The 20650-nt window shown below is 38.8% G+C and overlaps 1 protein-coding gene across 2 annotated transcripts in view; it reads left to right on the top strand.

Annotated features, from left to right (window-relative positions):
• The first annotated feature begins 1324 nt into the window (after nt 1–1324).
• LOC149191950 (Tetratricopeptide repeat (TPR)-like superfamily protein) overlaps nt 1325–20650 on the top strand; it is a 392644-nt gene continuing 373318 nt past the window's right edge. For both annotated transcript variants that reach the window (XM_089404439.1, XM_089404438.1), the window contains exons 1-3: nt 1325–1708; nt 5556–5783; nt 5971–6065. In XM_089404439.1, the coding sequence (XP_089260565.1) occupies nt 5624–5783; nt 5971–6065 (255 nt within the window). In that variant the 5' untranslated portion in view covers nt 1325–1708; nt 5556–5623. The remainder of the gene's footprint in view (nt 1709–5555; nt 5784–5970; nt 6066–20650) is intronic.

Raw genomic sequence — 20650 nt, 5'->3', positions numbered from 1 at the left:
AACAAGTTTCATTTGATCCTCTTGCCAATAATAACAAGATTACGATGGTCACATGTTTTAAGGTTCAGTGCAGATAATTTAAAATCAAAAAGAAAAAGGAAAAAACATATTAAGACTCACATAATCACAAAGATTAAGACATTTCTAGGGGTTTGTACATAACAACAATGAGCCTATTTATCAATGTCTAATTGGAAAGAAATAGTAAAATATGATTTTCACATGGACAAAAGTACACCATGTCAATCATTTGTCCTTGTACCATATCGTGCCAGGTTCATTGCACCAACCTCGCTCTTTCAAGCATTTACCATAATCCTTGGCTGAGGCATTCTTCAGTCCAAAAGGCATCGCATTATACATAAAATACCCCCCATTCTGTGGTGAGGGTAGTTGTCGCCCTAGCTTAGCTTACTCATCCACTACCACTTTGTCGTACCTTCCACTAGATCGTAAGCGAGACCAAAAGGAATGAAATTATTGTTATTATAAAGCAATTTAATGTTTGTTGGAGGTCAATGTGATTTCTGTATGTAATTGTGAATTTGATTATTAAAAATAAAAATAAAATTGTTGTTAAAATTAAATATTTTTGTAAAATTATGAATAATTGTTTTGTTGTTTGTTATTTGTCAGGTAATATGACTTTTGAGATTGACATGTCTACCTCCTTGTGGCTTGAGTAACACCATGAAATGTCTTAACATAACACCCTGTCACCTGACATGTCTACCCTGTGGCTTGAGTAACACTATGAAATGTCTTAACATAAAACTAGCTTAAGTAACACCATGGAATGTCTTAACATAACACCCTATCACCATTTATTCTACACCCCTTGAGCATAAAACTATAAATATAAATACAATACTCTTAATACACATAATTTTTAAAATTAAATACACATGTACACATTAATAAACAAAACATACACTTACCACCCAACACAAACCGGCTAATAAACAAAATATACACTTACCACCAAATACAAAATCGAGAAAAACATAAAAAATAAATATCCTACTAATTAATTAATTAATTAATAATATATATATATATATATAAATAAAATCTTACCCAAAAATACTAATTTGATCTCCCTATATACACTCTATACCATATAATGCTCTAAATACACTCATATAATGCTCTTTATTATGTGGCCTAGCTTAATGTGGATAATCTGTGGAGGTCTTTTCACCACCCTGATCTCACCATATAAATCCTTGGATTGGTGGAAACTGGAAAAACGAGGACATAACAATCATAATTTGATCTTTCTCTACGTTACATTTTATACCTACTCTTTATTATCTTTGCCCAAGTCAGCGCGGGCAATCGCCGAGGTTTTTTTCCAGCTGGATCTCACACTATAAATCCATGCATCGGTGGAAATCGAACCAAATACTCCAAACTCAACACTCCAAATCTCTTAAAACCACACCATTTTATAGTGGCGTGGTACAAAGTGAAGAGAAGCCATTAATCCGGCAGAAATCAGGTATCACATCAGCAAATATATCTAACTTACTAAACCGGACTGGCTTTCTTCCTTTAGTACCCGGCCTCGGTCACTGCAGATGAATCATCCATCTGCTACACACAAACGCCAGTACCCTCGGCCCTGATTCGTTCGGACAGAAGTCTGGGTATTCCGCATCTGGAGACCAATTCGAAACTGCAATTTTGGGGATCCTTACTGAATCAGGTATGATTGATTATAAATCTTTTTACCTCATCAAATGCACCCGGAATGCCCGGGTTCGAATCTTCCTTCAAGTCGATTCTTTTATGGCTATACAAATTCGAAACAGCCACTGATCTGAATTTCTTCAGGATTAAACCCAGAAACTGGAGCAAAATGACACTCACTTCTTCAATGTGAGTGTCTTTCAAATAATTGTATGTTTTAATTGGATTTCAAAATACCAATTCCTTTCTCCGAGATTGGAATCTGGCCATAAAACAAAAGTATAAACCCTTCTGCTGGCAGATTCTGCCATGGGCGTCATTAAAACAATGCACTCTAACTCTGAAGCAATTCTATGTCCCTTTGTAACAGCGTTTCTTCGGAAGCGTGGAAATGCCAATCCAAAGTAGTTTTATACAAGTGGTAAAACATAAAGATTATATGACATGTTTAATAAACGGAAGCCGTTACATTTATCAAACATCAGATGTTTGGCATGTGTTCTGATCTGGAGCACAATATCTCGTTAAAACTGCCGAGTATATCACAATAGAGACTGAACATCAAACAATACCCATCCTCGCTCTTACCGCTTAACCTGTGCGCATTCACCAGCGATGGAATGGTTTGGAACAGCGCATTAACGGATTAATTATGCCATTAGCCCGTGGAGCTGTGGTTTAGCAGTAACTTGAATCGGTTGTTGTGACGATGACCAGGTTCAAATTTTGGAGGGCATGCTCCTCTCATGTGTGGGGTTTTCTGCGTGTGGCTATTGATTGTTGATGCAGCCTTTGGGCATGTTATTGTAATGATGATGGTAAGCTACTGGTGACACCGTTCTCGGCTTAAGGTTGGAGCATGGGATGTGCTTATTTCTTGGTAAAAATATGCGTTGATACACAACAACAGCAAAGAGGCGTCCACACCATAAATTAACTATAGAGCGCTTTTAAGCTGGAGAAAACCTTCTTTGGGAAAAGGAACTCCAGAATTATATTATAATGAATAAAACTTGGAGATAAAATAGTCTGTACATGCAGATCTTCCATTGTTCTTTCCTCTGCCTTGGTATTTGGGAGTTAAAGAAAGGGTATCTAGCAGCAGCTACTCTGCCTTTCCTTTCCTCAAAGATTCTCGTCTGCTTTTACTATTGATCTACAACCAAGTAGTTGGTTCTGAACTGCCAATCTGTTGGCTGCTGGGTAGTTGGGGTCACATGGCGCCCGTGGCAATGTGCCCTGTTCTGATCCTTTTACGATTTTGGATCTAAATCTATATGATTATGTGACAGAAGTGCCCGTTACTTCCTCGAAATTAGCACGATTCTCATCGATCTCACCAAAGCTTTGCAGAAATGTTATTTGTTTTATGGTTCTACTGTTTTTGATCTGCGCTGTTGCATTGCCCTCAAATGCCCCAGTTTGTTGTGTTCTGTTATTTCATTTCATTTTGAATCTGGACACTGTTGAATATTCAATGTGAATCCACCTCACATACTTGGCTTTTTTAAATGACTGTCTACTCTCACTGTATCTATGTAATGTCCCTGTGAGATTAATTGCGCCATGGGACGAAGTAGCCGATCGATCCCCATAGCTTATAGTCTGGCTATAGTCCTAGTTAAAGGGAAAAATCCAAAGTATCCAATGTTGAGTAAGTTTGGGGCATCTGAGGCAAAAATACCCAAAATTGGGGTTTGATGTGAATCTCAGGAGAAATCTCCTTAAATAAATTTATAATACAAAAATCTATAATACAAAAAGGTTGATTTCATTTGAATCATCGTTGTGTTGGATCATTTCTCTCTGTTCTTCTTTGAGCCTGAGGCTCTGAGGGTCTAAGACCCCATTTCTTTTTGATTAGTTTCGATGGAGGTGATCCCCTAACTAGTCTCTTTATTTTAATTTTGGTGGTGAAAGTTGTGTTTCCTATTTCTACTCGTTGTGACAAACAGGGAGTTATCTATCTGAAGCTGAGAGGGATTTTGGTAAAGCTATAAAGAAATACGTGGCCAATTCCATAAACAGACTAAGGAGATTTTAAAGAAGCCTGAAATTATCATAGATAATGCGCATTGTTCCTGAAGCGAATTTCCTAGAAGAAGTCGAGATCCTCGTGAGGCGGGATTTTGGTAAAGATCAAGGAAATACATGGCCAATTCCATAAACAGACTAAGGAGATTGTAAAGAAGCACCGAAATTATCATAGATAATGCGCATTGGTCCTGAAGCGAATTTCTTAGAAGAAGTCGAGATCTCCTGAGTGAGGCAGGGTAGCCGTTCATCACTCTGAAGCGGTGCGAGTTACTGAGGTATATAAGAGCAGTCCGCTGAAGCAGGTCGAGACTTTCTGAGACGGGCGTTGCGTAATTCCGCTGACTTGTGTTCTGGTTGAATTATGAAACTGTGCAATTAATCTCTGTGGCCGCGTGGACAATTTTGGAGTAGTTCGCAGAAATTCTGAAGCCACTTTCCGAAGCAGGCCGACCCCCACTTTGTAATATTCCCGGGTCGATTAAATTGCAGTTTGATTATTCTCCGTGGCCACAATTCAAAATAGCTCTGAAATATTGGAGCAGTCACAAGTAAAACAAAAATCTGGTGAGACAAGTGCGGACGCGCTACAGGAGTTTAATTAAATTTCATATACAGGAGTTTAATTAATATAGCTGGAATCTAATCTAAGTCGCAGATACTGTTAGAAGGGTTTTTTTCCAAACAAATCGAGAATATTCACATGTGTTGGGTCTGAAAAATATTGATTGAACGTTTATTTGCCGGATCATTAATCCGTTTATTGTGAATTTTGAAATATTACCATCCATTGCTATCATAATAATTTGTGTATTTTATGAAGAGGTGTCTGTTATTTGAATGCATTAGACGCTGTTGGAAACCCCAAGCGAAAACAAAAAACCTTAGGAGGAAAATAATTGCCCTAGGACATTACAATCAAACACAGTGAAGGGGCATGCGGCCATGCGGCCTTTGCACCAAAGCATGCCTTCATATAATTGGGAGGTGAAAAGCCATACAACAGTAGGGTTTTGCAATGCTTATTTGTATTGTCTGCAAAAGAGTTGGTATTTAATATTTCTAGCATGGGCATACCTTTAAAATGGTAGATTCGGGGCGGTAATAAATTTCTAATTTTTCTCTGCAATACCTTTAAAATGGTAGATTTGGGGCAGTAATAAATTTCTAATTTTTCTCTGCAAGCTGAAATAGAAGAAAAACAAAACATGAATGCTGGTTCTTCGGAGTTGGGTTTCCAGGCTAAAAGGCTGTGTAAATATTTATGTGCTTGATTTTGTTTCTGCTGCATAAAATTTGTTAGAAGCTCAGCAGTATTTCCTGTGCATAAATTTTGAATTTGGTTTTGCTGTTAAAACTAAATTCTGGGTATAAAATTGATTGGCATTCTAAATCTATTCGTCGGGTTTAGAAAAACTAACAGGTTTTAACCATAGAAGTCCACTTCACGGAGTATACTGGGATTATGAATGGATTTATCTGGAATATATGTGTTTGCTTTGGAAGGCCCTAACATATTTTCTTTAAAAGAATTGTATCATATGCAAGGGTAGAAGTTAGAACACGTCTTACTCTACAGGAAGGCATTGTTTAAGTTTAAACCAAAGTTTTGTCATTCCTTTCTGTTTCTTTAATGGTTGGACATTCATACTACATAGTGTGTTAAACACTCAGGTTCTTTTTTGTTTTTATTTGTCTCTTTGCTATTTACATTTTATAAAAATAGAAAAAATATTAAGATAAGAGTTGCACTTCTGGAAGGTTGAAGAATATTTGTGAATTTTTGTAGGTCACTTACGGAATTTGAATACAAACTTTTGGTCTTGCAGCCCCTAGACAACATTAAGTACGAGAAAATTCATTTACTCAATACAGTGCCAGTTTTCCTTTATTGAAGATGGATGTAGGCGACTCACTGTTGTCACAAATTTTGCTTGAGACAATTACGCCAGTTGTGATGGTGCTTCCAACAACCCTGGTGGAAGAAGCATGCCAGAAGAACAATTTGAATTTTGTTCAAATCTTGCGTCCTTTCTGCTTTTATGATAAAATCGATGGTAATTTGAATTTCATCTTGCTTGCTTTTTCTAAAGTACAATCTCTATTCCTTTCCGTTGCATAAGAAATCACTTTATCATGTATTGCAAACTAATATTTGTTTCATTACTTGTGACATTTTAGACATATCAACATCCATCTTAAGCAGTAATTTTATCTTGACATCAATTGTTGTTTCCTTTGCAGTTCCAGTGCGCACTGCAAGTGATCAACCTTATAGATTGCAAAAATTCAAATTGCGGATTTTTTATGCTTCTGAGATTCACCAGCCACGAATTGAGGTACTTGATGCATTAATTATTCATTTCTTTGTGATTTTAGCATTTTTTTCTTTTTTGTAGGGTAGCATGTCTGTGACTTGTGGGACTAGCCTGTGGTATAAGAAACAAAAACCCAGGGGCATCTAAGCCATCAAATCACTGGGGGATCACACCTGGCCTGGCACACACCAATCCTTACCATGGCTGGATTTTAGGTGTCCCCTCCCAGCTACTGCAGAGTTTTGAACTTGGATTCCCATACAGAATGAAGCCCTTCGAAACCAATTGGCTAGCAGGGTTTGGCATGGTTCTAGCATTTTGTTCCTGCTTGTAGTGGATATATTCTACAAATTTTGTTTTCCTAATAAACTTTTCCCAGCCTTTCCTTTTATGTGTGAGCTTCTGCACAATGTCTTGGTTCCTCTCTTACACATTATATTTTGCCATAAAAAGGCGCATGATATGAGTAGAATGGCTTTTCAAAGTATCTTGATTGGTAGCAACTATTGTAAATGATATGCAGTTTCTGACAATAACTTGAATGTTGCTCAAGTTAACATGCTGCGTTCAAAGGCATTATGTTAAGTTTTAAGTTCTTTTACTCATAGTAGCTAGACTTGGCAAAGACTTCACAAAGCCCTGACAAAAACTCTGCTGATTTGGATACTCATGTTTTTGTTTTTCCTCTTTATTGTGTGTTCAACATGCTCCCCAAGTCAAACTTGCTGGCTGTCAAAAAGTTGCAGGTTACTAGTGAGTAGTTGGATTTCAAACATGCTGCCAACTAGATTTTCCTGAGCTGTGTTGACTTGGTTCAGATTAAGCACTGAACTGGGTATGACTTGTCAGTTTGAGTCAAATTTGGTTAATCCTGTTACTATGCTTTTGCTAACAAATGAAATATGTACTGAATTTGAAAATTTAAACCCAAACAAAGAATATATGAAATTTTCTCTTATGCATAAGGTGGAAAGGGACCAAACTGTAAATACTTGCATTCCATTCTTGGTTGCATTTTGTTCCAAGGCAAACAAACCTTTTGGGTTTGACGTCTTGATTTGCTTTTCTCGGCTTACCTTTGTGTGCTCTGATTGGCAATCAATTCAGCTCTTACCTATACTATCGCCATAGGCAGCACTGATGCTACAGGTCTTCCTGTCAACTGCTCATGCTTTCAGTTGCTTTCTTCGTCAATTTTTTTCAATGCAAGCAACATGCTGTTATGGACATGCATAAAATAACTCTTATGAATCATTCAGGATAGGAGAAGTATAAATTATAATACAAAAATTCTCATTACAAACATGCTTCATAAGTAGTTGCCAGCCCCTATCTCTTTCTTGTCGGATGGATCATCCTCAATTCCACTAATTCTTGCATTTTGAAACTATTTAATTCTTTCTTAAAAAACGAAATATTCAAACACATACATATACTCTAGTACAGAGTTGAAAATAGTTATGGTTTTTGAATATATTAAGCTTCTATCTTGCCTTTTATCTTCATGATGACCTCTTTATTTTTGTTAATTTTTCACCTTGATCAGTTACGGATGAATATCATGCCACTATGGATAATGAAGGCTTCAGCCCTTCCACTTGTAATCCAAGGGATTTCTTTTATTTCTTTCCTTACATTACTAACAAATCACAACTAGATAGCATCCAAGAAACATTAATGCTAACGCATTTCATAATTTTGTTAATACAAGTTTCACCTTGCAACCTGTAAAAATTACCTTCGCTAACCCCTACTACCTGAGCTGTATTTGGGCTGGATTCCTTCGGCTTGGTGAGGACTTGTTGGTTCTTGAACTCAACTGCATAGCCCTTATCCTCCATAACTAAAACTGAAAGCAAGTTCTCCATGAGACTGAACAAACAAGACAACATCAAAATTTAAAGAGTTACTTGACTCGAGCTGAATAGTATCAATTCCTCCTTGGGGATCAAGCCCCTCCATGAAAGAGGGACCGGGTAATGATCCACTGTTAGCTGTGACCTGCATGACCTGGTACGAGCCCTAAAGTGATGGATTGACCACCTTCATAATGGAGATCTGATGACTGCTCTAGTGATTTACTGTGAGGTGATATGAAGCAGGATGGCCCAGATTTTGACCCTGTCAAGGGGTCCTCTAAAAGTCTATGAATTCTTCATCCATTTGAATCTGATGTGGAAGAAAACAAAAGCCATGCACTTGTGATGAGAAGTCAGTGCACAAGAGAATAAAGATTGAGGTTTGAGGGAGGAAAGCAAGGTACTTGAGCCCTGCTTTGTTAGAAAATAACTGCTAGGTTGATGTCATTTGACGAGATGTCCCATTGTCTGCAGACCTCACATTCCTTGGAACTATGTTAGGAGGAAAGCAAGATACCATCGAGAAATCCTTCTTGAACTTGATAGTAAACTTGTTTGTTGGAGTTTTTGCAGAGGTTACTGCCTGCTTCTATTGCTACTTCCCTTTACCCTTCATCTTATTTGGAAACTTTGATGCATGATGACCATGCTTATGCTAAATTAAACACTTAGTTTTATTCTAGTATTTTTTTCTTGTCTGTGAGGATGACTCCTCACTCTTTCCCCTACCCTTGTTGGGTCCTTTACCTCTGCCCTTATTTGTCAGACCAAATAGGGCTAGGTTCTCATCATTGCCCTTCTTGCTAGCGTTTGACTCCATCTGAGTCTTCTCCTGGCTACAATCATCCTGCAACCTTTCAAGTTAGAAAGGTTCTCACAACCATAGACACCTTTGACAAATGGCTCCCATGATGTTGGGAATCCATATAGCGCCATGCTAACTATCTATGCATCTGCAACCTTCTTCTCAATAACTGCAAGTTCATCACGAATCTGTGTGACCTACATAAAATAATTGGTGATTGAAACTGGTCTGGTCTTCTCTATGGATTTGAGTTTGTTTTGCAATGTCATCTTCTTGTGTATGTTCTCACTCTAGTAGAGGCCAACCAGGGTATGGAACATTTCCTTTGTTGTCTTCTTCTTGGATATATGAGGGATGAAATGATCCTTTATGGCATCCATGATCATTTGCTCAGTCTTTACTATCTTTTTCTTGTGTGCTGTGACTGCTGCATATCTGTATGTGATGGCACAATGTTGTTGACATTACAATATCATAGAGATTGTTCTCTTCCAATAAGAGCATAACCCTCGCTTTCCATGACAAGAATTTGAGGCTATCCAGTCTACCTTTGATTATGGTGTTAGCCGAGGCCATCTTTGATACCTAATGCACAAACTCCTAGATCTGAAAATTAGTAATTAAGAAGATTATTGAAACCCTTTTAATTGTTAGTCCTTTCTAGCAGTTGATTTACTGTTGTATACCCTTAAGAATTTCAATAAGAGAAATAACTCTGATACCATGTAAATTTTTCAACTTAGGTCACTGTTGTCATAATGTTCTTTCATTAAATAACTCAACAAAATTGATTTAACAGCAGAAAATTAAATTTCTGAACATTGCATCAATCACACAACAACTGAAAAACAAACAAGGGAAGAAATAATCTCTCCTTTAAATCAGCTTTTTATTTCTTGATCAAAACTTATAAGGTGACCTCTATAACCTGCTTTGAATCAGCGGTTGTATGATCAATGAAATCACCTCAAACAACAAAGTATGAACAGATTTGAGGGTGTATGACCAGATCTGGGGGTGTATGGCCTGTTAATGATGAAAAGACCTATAAACAGTGGTATAGAGTCTAGACTGTACTGCCTGTTGTACTTGGTGGTAACTTTAACAATCTATGTGTAATTGACCTCTCTTATGTTGTCCTGTTTATGCTTTGAGAGAAGATAATTAATCTCCTCAATCCTAGCAACTAATCTCTTCAATTCTAGCTGTCACCTATCTCAATCCTGAGATTTACAGCTAAGATTAAATCCTAATATAAGTCACTTATGTTATAGAACTTCTCGAACATTTCATTTAGATTCCTAAGGCTAGTTGACTTAAAAACAAGGGAGGCTCATGCTGTGGGCTCTGAGAATGGCCGATCACGTAGACAATTATTGAAAATGGTTTGACCATAAGGCTTTCACTTTTCTTTTTATTTTTAAAGTGAAATTAGAAGATATAATTATTTCCCACTTCTCCTGAAAGACTTGGATCTACTCTATGAATACCAAGGATGAGGTCATCAACAAATTTTAGGAATTCTAGGCTTACGTAGAAAACCTGAAAGGAAGGAAGATCAAAGTCCTGAGGTCAGACAATGGGGGAGAGTATATTTCCTTTGACTTCAGCAAGGAGGCAGGGATCAAGAGGGAGTGGATAGTTCCCTACAACCCTCAACAAAATTGAGATGCGGAAAGGGAGAATAGGAATATTGTGGAAGCGGTAAAGGCGATGATTCATGATCAGGATCTACCCATGTTTTTATAGGCAGAGGCAGCCAACACAACTGTTTATGTTTAGAACCAGCGTCCTCATCGAATATTGGAGGACAAGACTCCTGAGGAGTTATTCATAGGAGTGAAGCCAAAGGTCAGTCATTAGAAGATCTTTCGTTGTCCAGTGTATGTTCACGTGCCTAAGGAGAAGAGAAATAAGTTGGAACTTTCTAGGAAGAAGGGTACCTTTGTGGGATACAACGAGACATCGAAGGCATATAGGATCTACATTCTAGGACAATGTCAGATCGAGGTTAGTGGGGATGTTATTTTTGATGAGGAGGTAGCCTTTAGGAGGTCCAGAGAATCTCACATGGAGATTGATGGTAAGGAGCAAGAGGCTCCGAAGGATGTAGGTACAGGTCGCTTTGTTCCAGTTGATCATCCTTCAGATGATCAAGAGGATCTAGTAGACCTACTATATCCTCCAAGAGATGTGGCCGTGACTAGGAAGAGGCTAGTGTGGCTTCATGATACTTTGTAGGATGCAGAAGGACATGCAAATCCTAGAGGTACTTTCAGGGAGAGCAAATGACCACATAGTTTGTTGAGCTATATGGCTTTTATGAGTCACATCATTGATTCCAAGCCTTCTAGTTATGAGGAGGCAGCAAGCCAGCAGGTTTGGAAGGGTGCCATGATGGAGGAGTACTAGTCCATCATGAAGAATGATGTGTGGGAAGTAGTATCGGGACCAAAATGGAAGTCAATGGTGATTTCCAAGTGGATCTATAAGATCAAGCATGTCGTAGATGGCAACATTGAGAAGTACAAAGCCAGGCTTGTGGCAAAAGGGTTCTCCCAGAAAGGAGTGGACTATGAGGAGACGTTTGCTCCAGTCGCCGGGTAAACTTCTATCAAAACTATTGTGTTTCTTACTGTTGTTATGGGTTGAAAATACATCAGATGGATGTAAAAACCACATTCCTCAATAGTGCAATTGAGGAGGTGGACATGAGACAACCTTAAGGCTTCAAGGTACATGGAAAGGAATCCCATGTTTGCAGATTGAAGAAGGCTTTGTATGAACTCAAGCAGTAACCTAGGGCTTGGTATTCCAGGATTGATGGATATTTGATGAGTTTGGGCTTGACCAAGAGTGTTGCGGATCCTAACCTTTACTACATGGTTATTGATGGAGATCCTTTGATCTTGGTGTTGTATGTTGATGTCCTATTCATCACAGGGGCAAATAAACTCATCGACAAGTGCAAGAGGTAGTTGGCCATAGAGTTTGAGATGAAGGATCTTGGAGTGATCCATCATTTCTTGGGATTGGAGGTGTGATAAAGACCTAATGAGATCTTCCTCGGACAAGGGAAGTACATTGTTAAGATTTTGAGGAGATTCAATATGATGGATTGTAAGTCCACGGATACACTCATGATTACCAATTTGAAGAAGCTGGGTGATTCTGATTTAGATTTAGATTTTGTGGATCCACGATGTACAAGTGGTTGATTGGATCTTTGATATACCTAGTTAACACTAGGACGAATATTTGCTTTGCAGTGAACACCCTGAGCCAACATATGGTCGAGTCGAGGTAGATACCTTGGGTTGCAACAAAGCATGTGTTGAGGTACCTACGTGGTATAGTTGGATATGGTTTGAGATATGTCTCTGGTGGAAGTAAGGCTGCGGGGATATATAGATTCAGATTAGGTCGGGAGTGCAGAGGATAGAAAGAGCACATCAGGTTGCTGCTTCAACTTAGGATCAACTATGATATCCTGGTTTAGCATGAAAATTTTTTTTGTCGCACTTAGTACAACAGAGTAGAGTATATCGCAGATAGTGCCACAAATCAGAAAGCAATGTTGCTTTCTATGAGCTCATGCTTACTTAACTTATTTAACAGTATCACTCATTCTAGAGAAACAACACACACACACACACACACACACACACACATATATATATATATTCTACATGTCCATCAATATTGTATCTGCATAAAATGCATCCACATATTCATACATAGATAACACAAATACAGTTCCTTAATCCAAAACTATCATAGTCAAGAATGCATCATGGTTCATCAACAAAATAAGCAAGTACTAGTAGATACTTATCTTTAAACTTGTAGGGAAATTGAGTGTTGGACAAGGACTCTCCACTGAACCATAGACCATTGTAGCCACACTTACTTGCAACTGTCACCCTCGAGCCAGATTCTAGAGTCTGAGGGGGATGCTTGCTTAAGGGGTTAAAACACCAACTGCCAACCGAAACAAGGACTCCAAAGGACCTCCTTCCTCACTACCACCAGCTGACCAATGCTTCCATCGATAGCACAGGGAGTCCTGAGGTGTTCCACCTCAACCCCAAGTGCTCACATAGGGATTCACATCCTTCTAGGGAGTCCAAAATCGATTGTTACAATAATGTAGTAACCACAAGTCATCAATCAAATTTCCTTTGATGCTACTTCAGGATGGCCTCTTCCCAAGCTATTACAGGGCTCCAGAGTCTACTATCTCAACCCATAGCTTCTAGGGGACCCAAGCTATTACAGGGCTCCAGAGATACCATCCCAATCCACAGCCTCCAGGGACCCACGTTGTTACAGGGCTCCAGAGGCCTCTGTCTCAACCCACAGCGTCTAGGGACCCACGCTGTTATAGGGCTCCAGGGATCGTATCTCAACCCACAGCCTACAGGGACCCGAAGCTGTTACAGGGCTTCTGTTAAATTTAGATACAATGGTATGTTCTATGCTTAGCACAATTACTTCAATTTACTTTTAAGCAGCCCAATGATAATTTCCAAATTAGTTTCCAATAACAATCACATTAACCCTACATCACATTGAAAATAACTGTAGATAGAACATAAAATGGAAATGCAGAAGACAAGCCAAGACAAGAGGACACCAGATTTGGCGAATGCCAGGGAAAAACCCCAATGTGGGGAAAACCCTTTGATGAATGCTTCTTATTATTATATCACATGTTCAACAGAGAGAGTACAAAATGTCAAAATTGACTTCCCAAACTAAAGTCAAAAAAACCCTATCAAATCTGCAGTCAATTGCAGTCAAACTCAGCCCTAACCAGGAAGTCAAAGATGGTCAACACAATAGTTAAACAGTCCACATAGACCTCGGTCAAACCTAGTCAAATTCATCCTTCCTTGCTGGTCAAAGTTAGCCCAAAACAATCCTTCAAAGTCCAGACAAAGTTTGATGTAATTTTCTTTGGTCAAAGTTGCAATCAACCTTGAAGTCAACGCTAGTCGAAGTGCCCAGACTTTCTCGATTTTTGTGCCCAGTAATGTGGCCTAGAGAAACAAAAATAATCCTCCAAAAATCGTAGTCAAAATTGGTTAGAGTCCCCTGGTCAACGTTGGTCAAACTTGGTCAACTTCCTGAAGTTTTCGGCCTTGCAATTCTGTACAGAAATTCGACATCCTTTTTCCACATGTGTGAGAGAGAGAATGCCCAATAGTTGTACAAACCAATGAGAGAAGGAGAGAGAAGAATGCGTGAGTGATGATGATGCCAAATGAGGTGAGTGGTCGCTTGTATTTATACAAGTCGTTGAGGGTGAAGTGAGCCTACATGAGCCTACATTGTAATGTTCCAAAAGGGAAATAACAATGATAAACTAAGTAAAATACCATACAACACTGAAATATTTAAACAACAATCAAACACCCACAATTTACACCGTATTGCAACAAAATTCAGCCATTTTATTATATATGGAGAAGAGTACAATGCCTGAAATGTGTGCACCTGGGCTTGCCAAAGCAATCCAAACAATCCCAGGTGAGAAAGATGCTACTTAGATGCAAAGGAAAGGCTTCTCCTCATTGTTTTGTGTGGGCCCTGGAAATTCGACAACTGCTCGCTGAAAGAAACCCCTATTTGAGCCTCCAAAAGTGCTAAGAAAATTCTGCCAAATTAATCTTGAGCTTTCCATCAAAACCCCAAAAAAACCCAAAAAGGGTTTGGCCTATCTCCAAGCCAAAGTCAAACCCACAAAATGGTGCAAATTCCTCAGCTAACTAGCAATTCGCCCTGCTATAAGAATTAGGATTTTAGGCCCTAATATCGCTCGAAAAATTCGGTAAAATTAGTCAAATACTCCTCTCCATAAATCCAAACCCAGAAAGGGTTTGGGCTGAATCCACTGACCCTCGGTGACCCTCAACAAGTGAAAATTGCCCAATTTGTCTAGAAAACGTCCCACAAAACTAATACTGTTGAATTAAGCCCAAATCCACCACTGGAAATCTCTCCCAACTTTGGCTAAATTCTCCCCCGAGGAATACCTCCAATCTTCGACCCTTATCTCTCCTCAACCTCTATTCCTCCAACCCTTGTGCACTTCCAGAAATGTAGAATTTCAGCCCCAAGAATTCTCTCAACTCAGCTAGCACAAAATCTCCAGCTAAATTAGGGTAAAAACCCCTGCAAATCCTTCGGTGTTACAATCCTCCGTAATTGATCTCCCCACAAGCAATTTGAAGCACTTCTGCGCCTTGGAAGAAAAATGTATCAGCTGAAATATTTTTGCAAATATGCCCAATGGAAACTTTGAATTGAACTCCCCAAATTGCTTCACTAGGTAGACACTCGAAGTTCTTTGAAATGAGGGTGGAATTCCGCTCGGAAATTCCTTGTGCTGAACAACACAATTATCTTGGCTAAGCAGCTCAAGGGAACTAATGTTGAATTGTCAAATGATCAAAGATACCAAATGGAGACCTCTAAGCTCTATTTATAATTGCTAGTCCTCTCCCTTGGTGGTCCCCACTTTCCACTAATGAAATATTTCTTTGCGGCCATTCTTCATTAAAATAATAATTTCCACTTATCTCCCACAAAATAATATTTTCTCCTTTTTATTTAATATTACCAAAAATTGGCAAAACTCCTTAGTGAATTTGCACTCACAAAAATTGGGAACAGTAGAGTCCTCCCCGCCAAAAATTGCTTGTCCTCAAGCAATATCCTGCTGCTCAAACATTTTCCTAGCCAATGCCAGGGTCCCAAATGTGCCACTGAACCACTCCTCACTGTTAAACATCCTGCCATACTAGTGATGCTCGCCATGTCAACAGTGAATCACCATAACCCAATGCAAGAACTAAATGATTTCCCCCTATAGAAACCAGCTCACCCCTGAGGGTAGCTAAACCGCCAAATCTTGTTGTACCCGGATGCCATGCTAGTCTCAAAAGGGTGCCACCATGTTGACGCTGTGCCACTCTGACTACGACAAACTTCCCATCATGCTCAGACTGTATCCTCCCCTCCTGAAACTTCATGGTGGAATATTTGTGAAGGCCAAACTTATCCTACCTAGGCATCTCCATGTTGTCAATGTCTACCCATCAACTGTCAATCATAGTCCTGAGCAGCAACAGGATAAATCTACCTCGCCATACAATGGAGGTTTCAACAATCTCCCATGCGGCATACCAAAGGTGAGCTTGATCACCCTCTCCCATGAACCTGCTCATCATAGAATGCAGTGTCCTATCAATCAACTGGATCCCATAGCTAGACCTGCTGCGTCATAGTTCTAACAACTGCTAGAATTTGTTTGTTCCTTGTCCCTAGTCCCTGCATGAAACCAACATATAGGCCCCATATATCATGAACTAATCTGATGCATGCTAAATTGCCCTGTGCATGCCACTGCGTAGTACCGATGATTGTTGGAAGCCACATGTGCCAAATAACTACCCCCTGAAGGAAACCAATAGATGGGCATCTGATACTCGCAATCGACTCAATGTGCGAGGACCCATCCTGCTCCTGCCAACCATCACCGCTGAGTCTACCATCGACCCTCTCGATAATGTGCCAATACAATGTTTGGAGGCCAAACACATACTGGAAAGCTGCCTCAGTCGTACACGGTATCCTTTGCTCAGGCATGGTCCTGACATGCCTTGTGGAAAGAGTGACACGTCTCCCTCGTGACCAGCTCCTCAGGCGTAGGCTCACTGATGAACGATATGCCACCCCTGCAGATGATCACCTCATTCCCCAACTTGTGGTTGTCAACTCGTGCACTGACCCAATGCCACCGTTGAGAAGTCTTTCCCTTAGTGCGTCGAGTGTCATTCCAATATCTCCGGTGAGCTCCCTGTCCCCCCATGCTTGCGCCTAGAGTGTCAAAGGACAACATCGAAATCGTTTGTGCTTGTAAGTGATGTGTAAGAGGGACAAGTGTGTGAGTCCCCATGGATACCATTGAGTATCGCTTATCTATGTCACCATCGATCCTGGGTGAACTACACCCAAAGGTATACCCGGTGTCTCCATCCATAAGTCTCCTTGGAGGCAACTCTCCAAGACCTCGTTGTGCAACACCATATGCCCCTGCATCCCACCAAGTATCCATGTACTCCTCGACCTGGCACTGTACCTTAAGTCACCAGGTTCGTGTTCGAGTTCGAGTTCGGCGACCATGAAATTCGAATAAAGTTCGGCAACTAAAATTTTGTCAATAAAGTTTGACATAAAATTCGACATATAGAAATTCGGAAAAAAAGTGTATATATATATATATAATCAATTTAAAGTCAATTTCAAATAAATTTTTGGCTTATGTGTGATCAATTTTGGCCATTTTCAAGCCTTTTAATGTTAATCTTTATTGTAATTATCCTCCAAATCATATGCTTCAGATTTCCAATGATTTTCGGCCTTGAAAAGGAAAGAGTATAGTTAAAAATGCCCATGGCCTAGGAGACAAAAGATCACTACAAAACTCTGAAGTTCAAACTCAGAAAATGAATAAAAAATCTTTGTAAATACAGTGGTTCAAATTCAGTCAATTAACTAAAAACAATTCAGAAAAATTCAGTGAATTAACTAAATACAGTTCAGAATTTTCATATGACAGTAATGTAGTATAATAGTATTCTTCTTATGAAATCATAAAACAACTAAATTGAACATTAACCAATGCCAAGAACCTTTATCATTTATGACAGCAGTGAACTTTAATACCAAGTGCTGAAAACATTCCTAAAATCACCACTCCTTTTCAGGTTAGATTGAAGCAAGCAAACAGTGGAAATAAACTTAAGCCTCTGATATGTTTTCAGACCTCTTTTCGTTTATGACAGTGAGCAGTAAACCATGAAGTGAGCCAATAATGAGAGCAATTCGTTCCTCAATATATCAAAATATAATTATGTATAAACTCGAAAGTTTAAACTTTAAAGTAGCTTGGCAGTTTTAGAAAATTGTTCATGCAAAAAGTAAACTAGAAATCTAAAACAGGAACACAAGTTTTATTCTTGATGTTCCTGTTGCCCACTTGTTATATCAAAAAGTTCTATGTCATCAAGAGCAGTATGAGTTGTGAATCTGCTAGATGCTTCAACATCAGATTCATCAGTGAATTCCTTGTCAATGTTTATGTCACTATCAATGTACAAATCAGCATCATCCATTGTTGCATTTGGAACAGGATCGATCCATGGAGTAGAAGAATTGGATGACTCTTTAGCCACATTCTTCAATGCCAACTGCAAATTACTACGAACATAAACAAGATCTTCTAATCTTCCAGATAACAATCTATTTCTTTTTTTGGAATGAATGTGGTAAAAGGAACTCCAATTCCTTTCACATGTTGATGCACTTGTTCCCTGGCTTAGGATACGAATTGCAAAATTTTGCAATTCTGGTGCCCCTGAACCATAAAATTCCCACCTACTGCTGGATAACTTCTGATCCTATCATACTTTGCTGATTGTGTTCCAAATAACCCTTCTTCTAACCTGTATGCCCTCAACTGACTTCTGATCAAACCCGCAATATTTGAATCTGGATTTAGCTTCTCAATAGACTGGATAAGTCCATTCATAATTTCTTCATCCCTATGTCTTGGTAACCCAAACAATCTAGGGTCCAAATAGTATGCTGCTGCATGTAATGGACTATGCATCATCTTCCATCTATGATCAATTAAATCCCATATCTCCTTGTAATCAGCTTCCACATTATTAAAAGTAGTTGCAATGGTCTTTTTGCAATGATCAATGCTTTCGTAAACAAAACCCATACAAGGTTTGTCACCATCAACCATGTGGAGCACATTAACAATTGGGCCACAAATTTTTAAAACCTTGTTTGCATTTTCCCAAAAGCCATTATTGAGCACTATTTGTTTGACATTTTTCCCCTTAGTTTCTTTTGAGAGGGTAGATCTCTTCCACTCAGTGTTGCAAAAAACAGCTCTTAGGCTCGCTTTTTTCTCAACAACTCTTTTTAGAGTAATATAAAAAGTGACAAACCTTGTATCACAAGGCCTCAACAACTCTTTTGATGCATTCTTCCTGTATATGCTCAAAGTGAGACGATGGTTGATGATGAAGTTTGAAATTGTTTTGGCTCTTTGGATTGTCTCATTGACCCAAGGAAATTTGGCTAAGTCATGCAACATTAAATCCAAGCAGTGAGCTGCACAAGGGGTCCAATAAATCTGATTATACTTTTCCATAATTAGCTCCCTGCACCAGCACAATTTGATGCATTATCTGTAACAACATGGACAACATTTTCCACCCCAACTCTTGAATCGCTTGATCAAAAATTCCAAAAATAAATTCTGATGTCTTCATTCGATCCATTGCATTTATTACCTTCAAGAAAAGTACCCCTTGGGGACAATAAACAAGCACATTGATCAATGGGCAATGACACAAATCTGACCAACCATCACTCAAAATTGTGCATCCTGTAAGCTTCCAAGACTCTTTAATATTAGCCAACTTTCCTGTCACTCTGTCTTTTGCTCTCTTTAGCAAAGTTGTCCTTAAAGCTTCAGATCCGGGAGGAACATAGCCCTTCCCAAAATCAATGGCCTTTTTAATTACATTTTTAAAATATGGTCTCCTCGCCACATTAAAGGGAATTGCACATGCATAAAAATATTCAGCAACAACATCATCAACTTCCTATTTTTCAACAGGTTTCCAGAATTGATTTAATGTTTTGGTTCCACCTGTTTTTGCTTGAGTAGGACTTGATCTACCAATGTTTGAAACTGAATTAATGGTGTTGGAGGAAGACATGGCAATCTCCCTCTCAATTCACTGCCTCTTATTTACCCTTTTCTCCTTTTGCATCTATGAATTGGAATGGTCTTTCTGCACTGTGGCTTTTTGTTCATCGGTGATCTTAGTGCAGGCTTCAACACCACCTCCACTTCCATTGCTAATACCGAGAAGGTGATCCACTGCTCTAGTTAAAGTGCCAGTGAAATTATGTCCACACAGCTGACATGAAAGATTATAAACATCTTTTTGGACAAAATTCCAAGCTACAACGATTGATTTTGGGGTTGCCATTGAAATTTGAAGGTTCTGAACCTTTGATTGTTGAAAACTGGTGAAGACTTGAAGTCTGAAATGTCTGAAATTTTTTTTGAAATTACATTTTCATTAGTTAGAAAAATGAAAAGTGATTCAAAACAGGCAGAAAAGAGCAGGTTGTACTGCTGTGGCTTTTTATTTTCTTACACAGGCCATACACTTCAAAGAACTAGCGTATCAAGAACAATACTTCAAAGACAATGCTGCAGTACTCAGACAATAAGATTTCATTTACAGGTCCCCTTTATTTTTATCCTGGGAATCAAATGCAGTGCTGCTGTCGCACTAAATGTTGGTGAGTTAAAAAATTGTTTACACTGCATCACAGTTTTGTTTTACGTGACTTCCAGAGCTCCAAGCAAGTGGAAATAAGTTACAAGATTTATGTAAATATAAATGCTGCTGAAGGCAAGAAAAGAAACAAAACGAAAAGTTCAACTACAATGACTTTTAAATGAAATTTCACATTGAAAAAAGTTGAGATGTGGGATTGCATTATTAGTAATGCATGCTAAAGAGTCTTAATTCCATGACAATTAAAACAGATGCTGACTTCATGGAGTGTAGACTATAAACCACGTAAAGCTAATAGCATCCTGGCTGGACTGTAAAAACATAAAAATAAATAAATGAGAAGAACTTAGTGTGGACAAGGACTTAACTATAGAGACTCTCATGGCTGTAATTTAGATGTGGGGAATCGGATTTTCATGACTATGTAAGAGGTTGAAAATTTTCAATCTAATTTTTAAGTTGTGAGTCGTAACTTTGAATGTGCTCTTGACATGCCATGAGTTTGAATGTTAATGCCTCTGGATGCAGACCAACGTTTTT

This window comes from Pinus tabuliformis, chromosome 2_2 (genome assembly GCF_031772625.1).
Source record: "Pinus tabuliformis cultivar Carrire ecotype Pingquan chromosome 2_2, CPIR1, whole genome shotgun sequence".
NCBI lineage: Eukaryota > Viridiplantae > Streptophyta > Pinopsida > Pinales > Pinaceae > Pinus > Pinus tabuliformis.
Note: the sequence above shows the minus strand (reverse complement) of the source record. Positions and strands in the feature narration are given on the sequence as shown.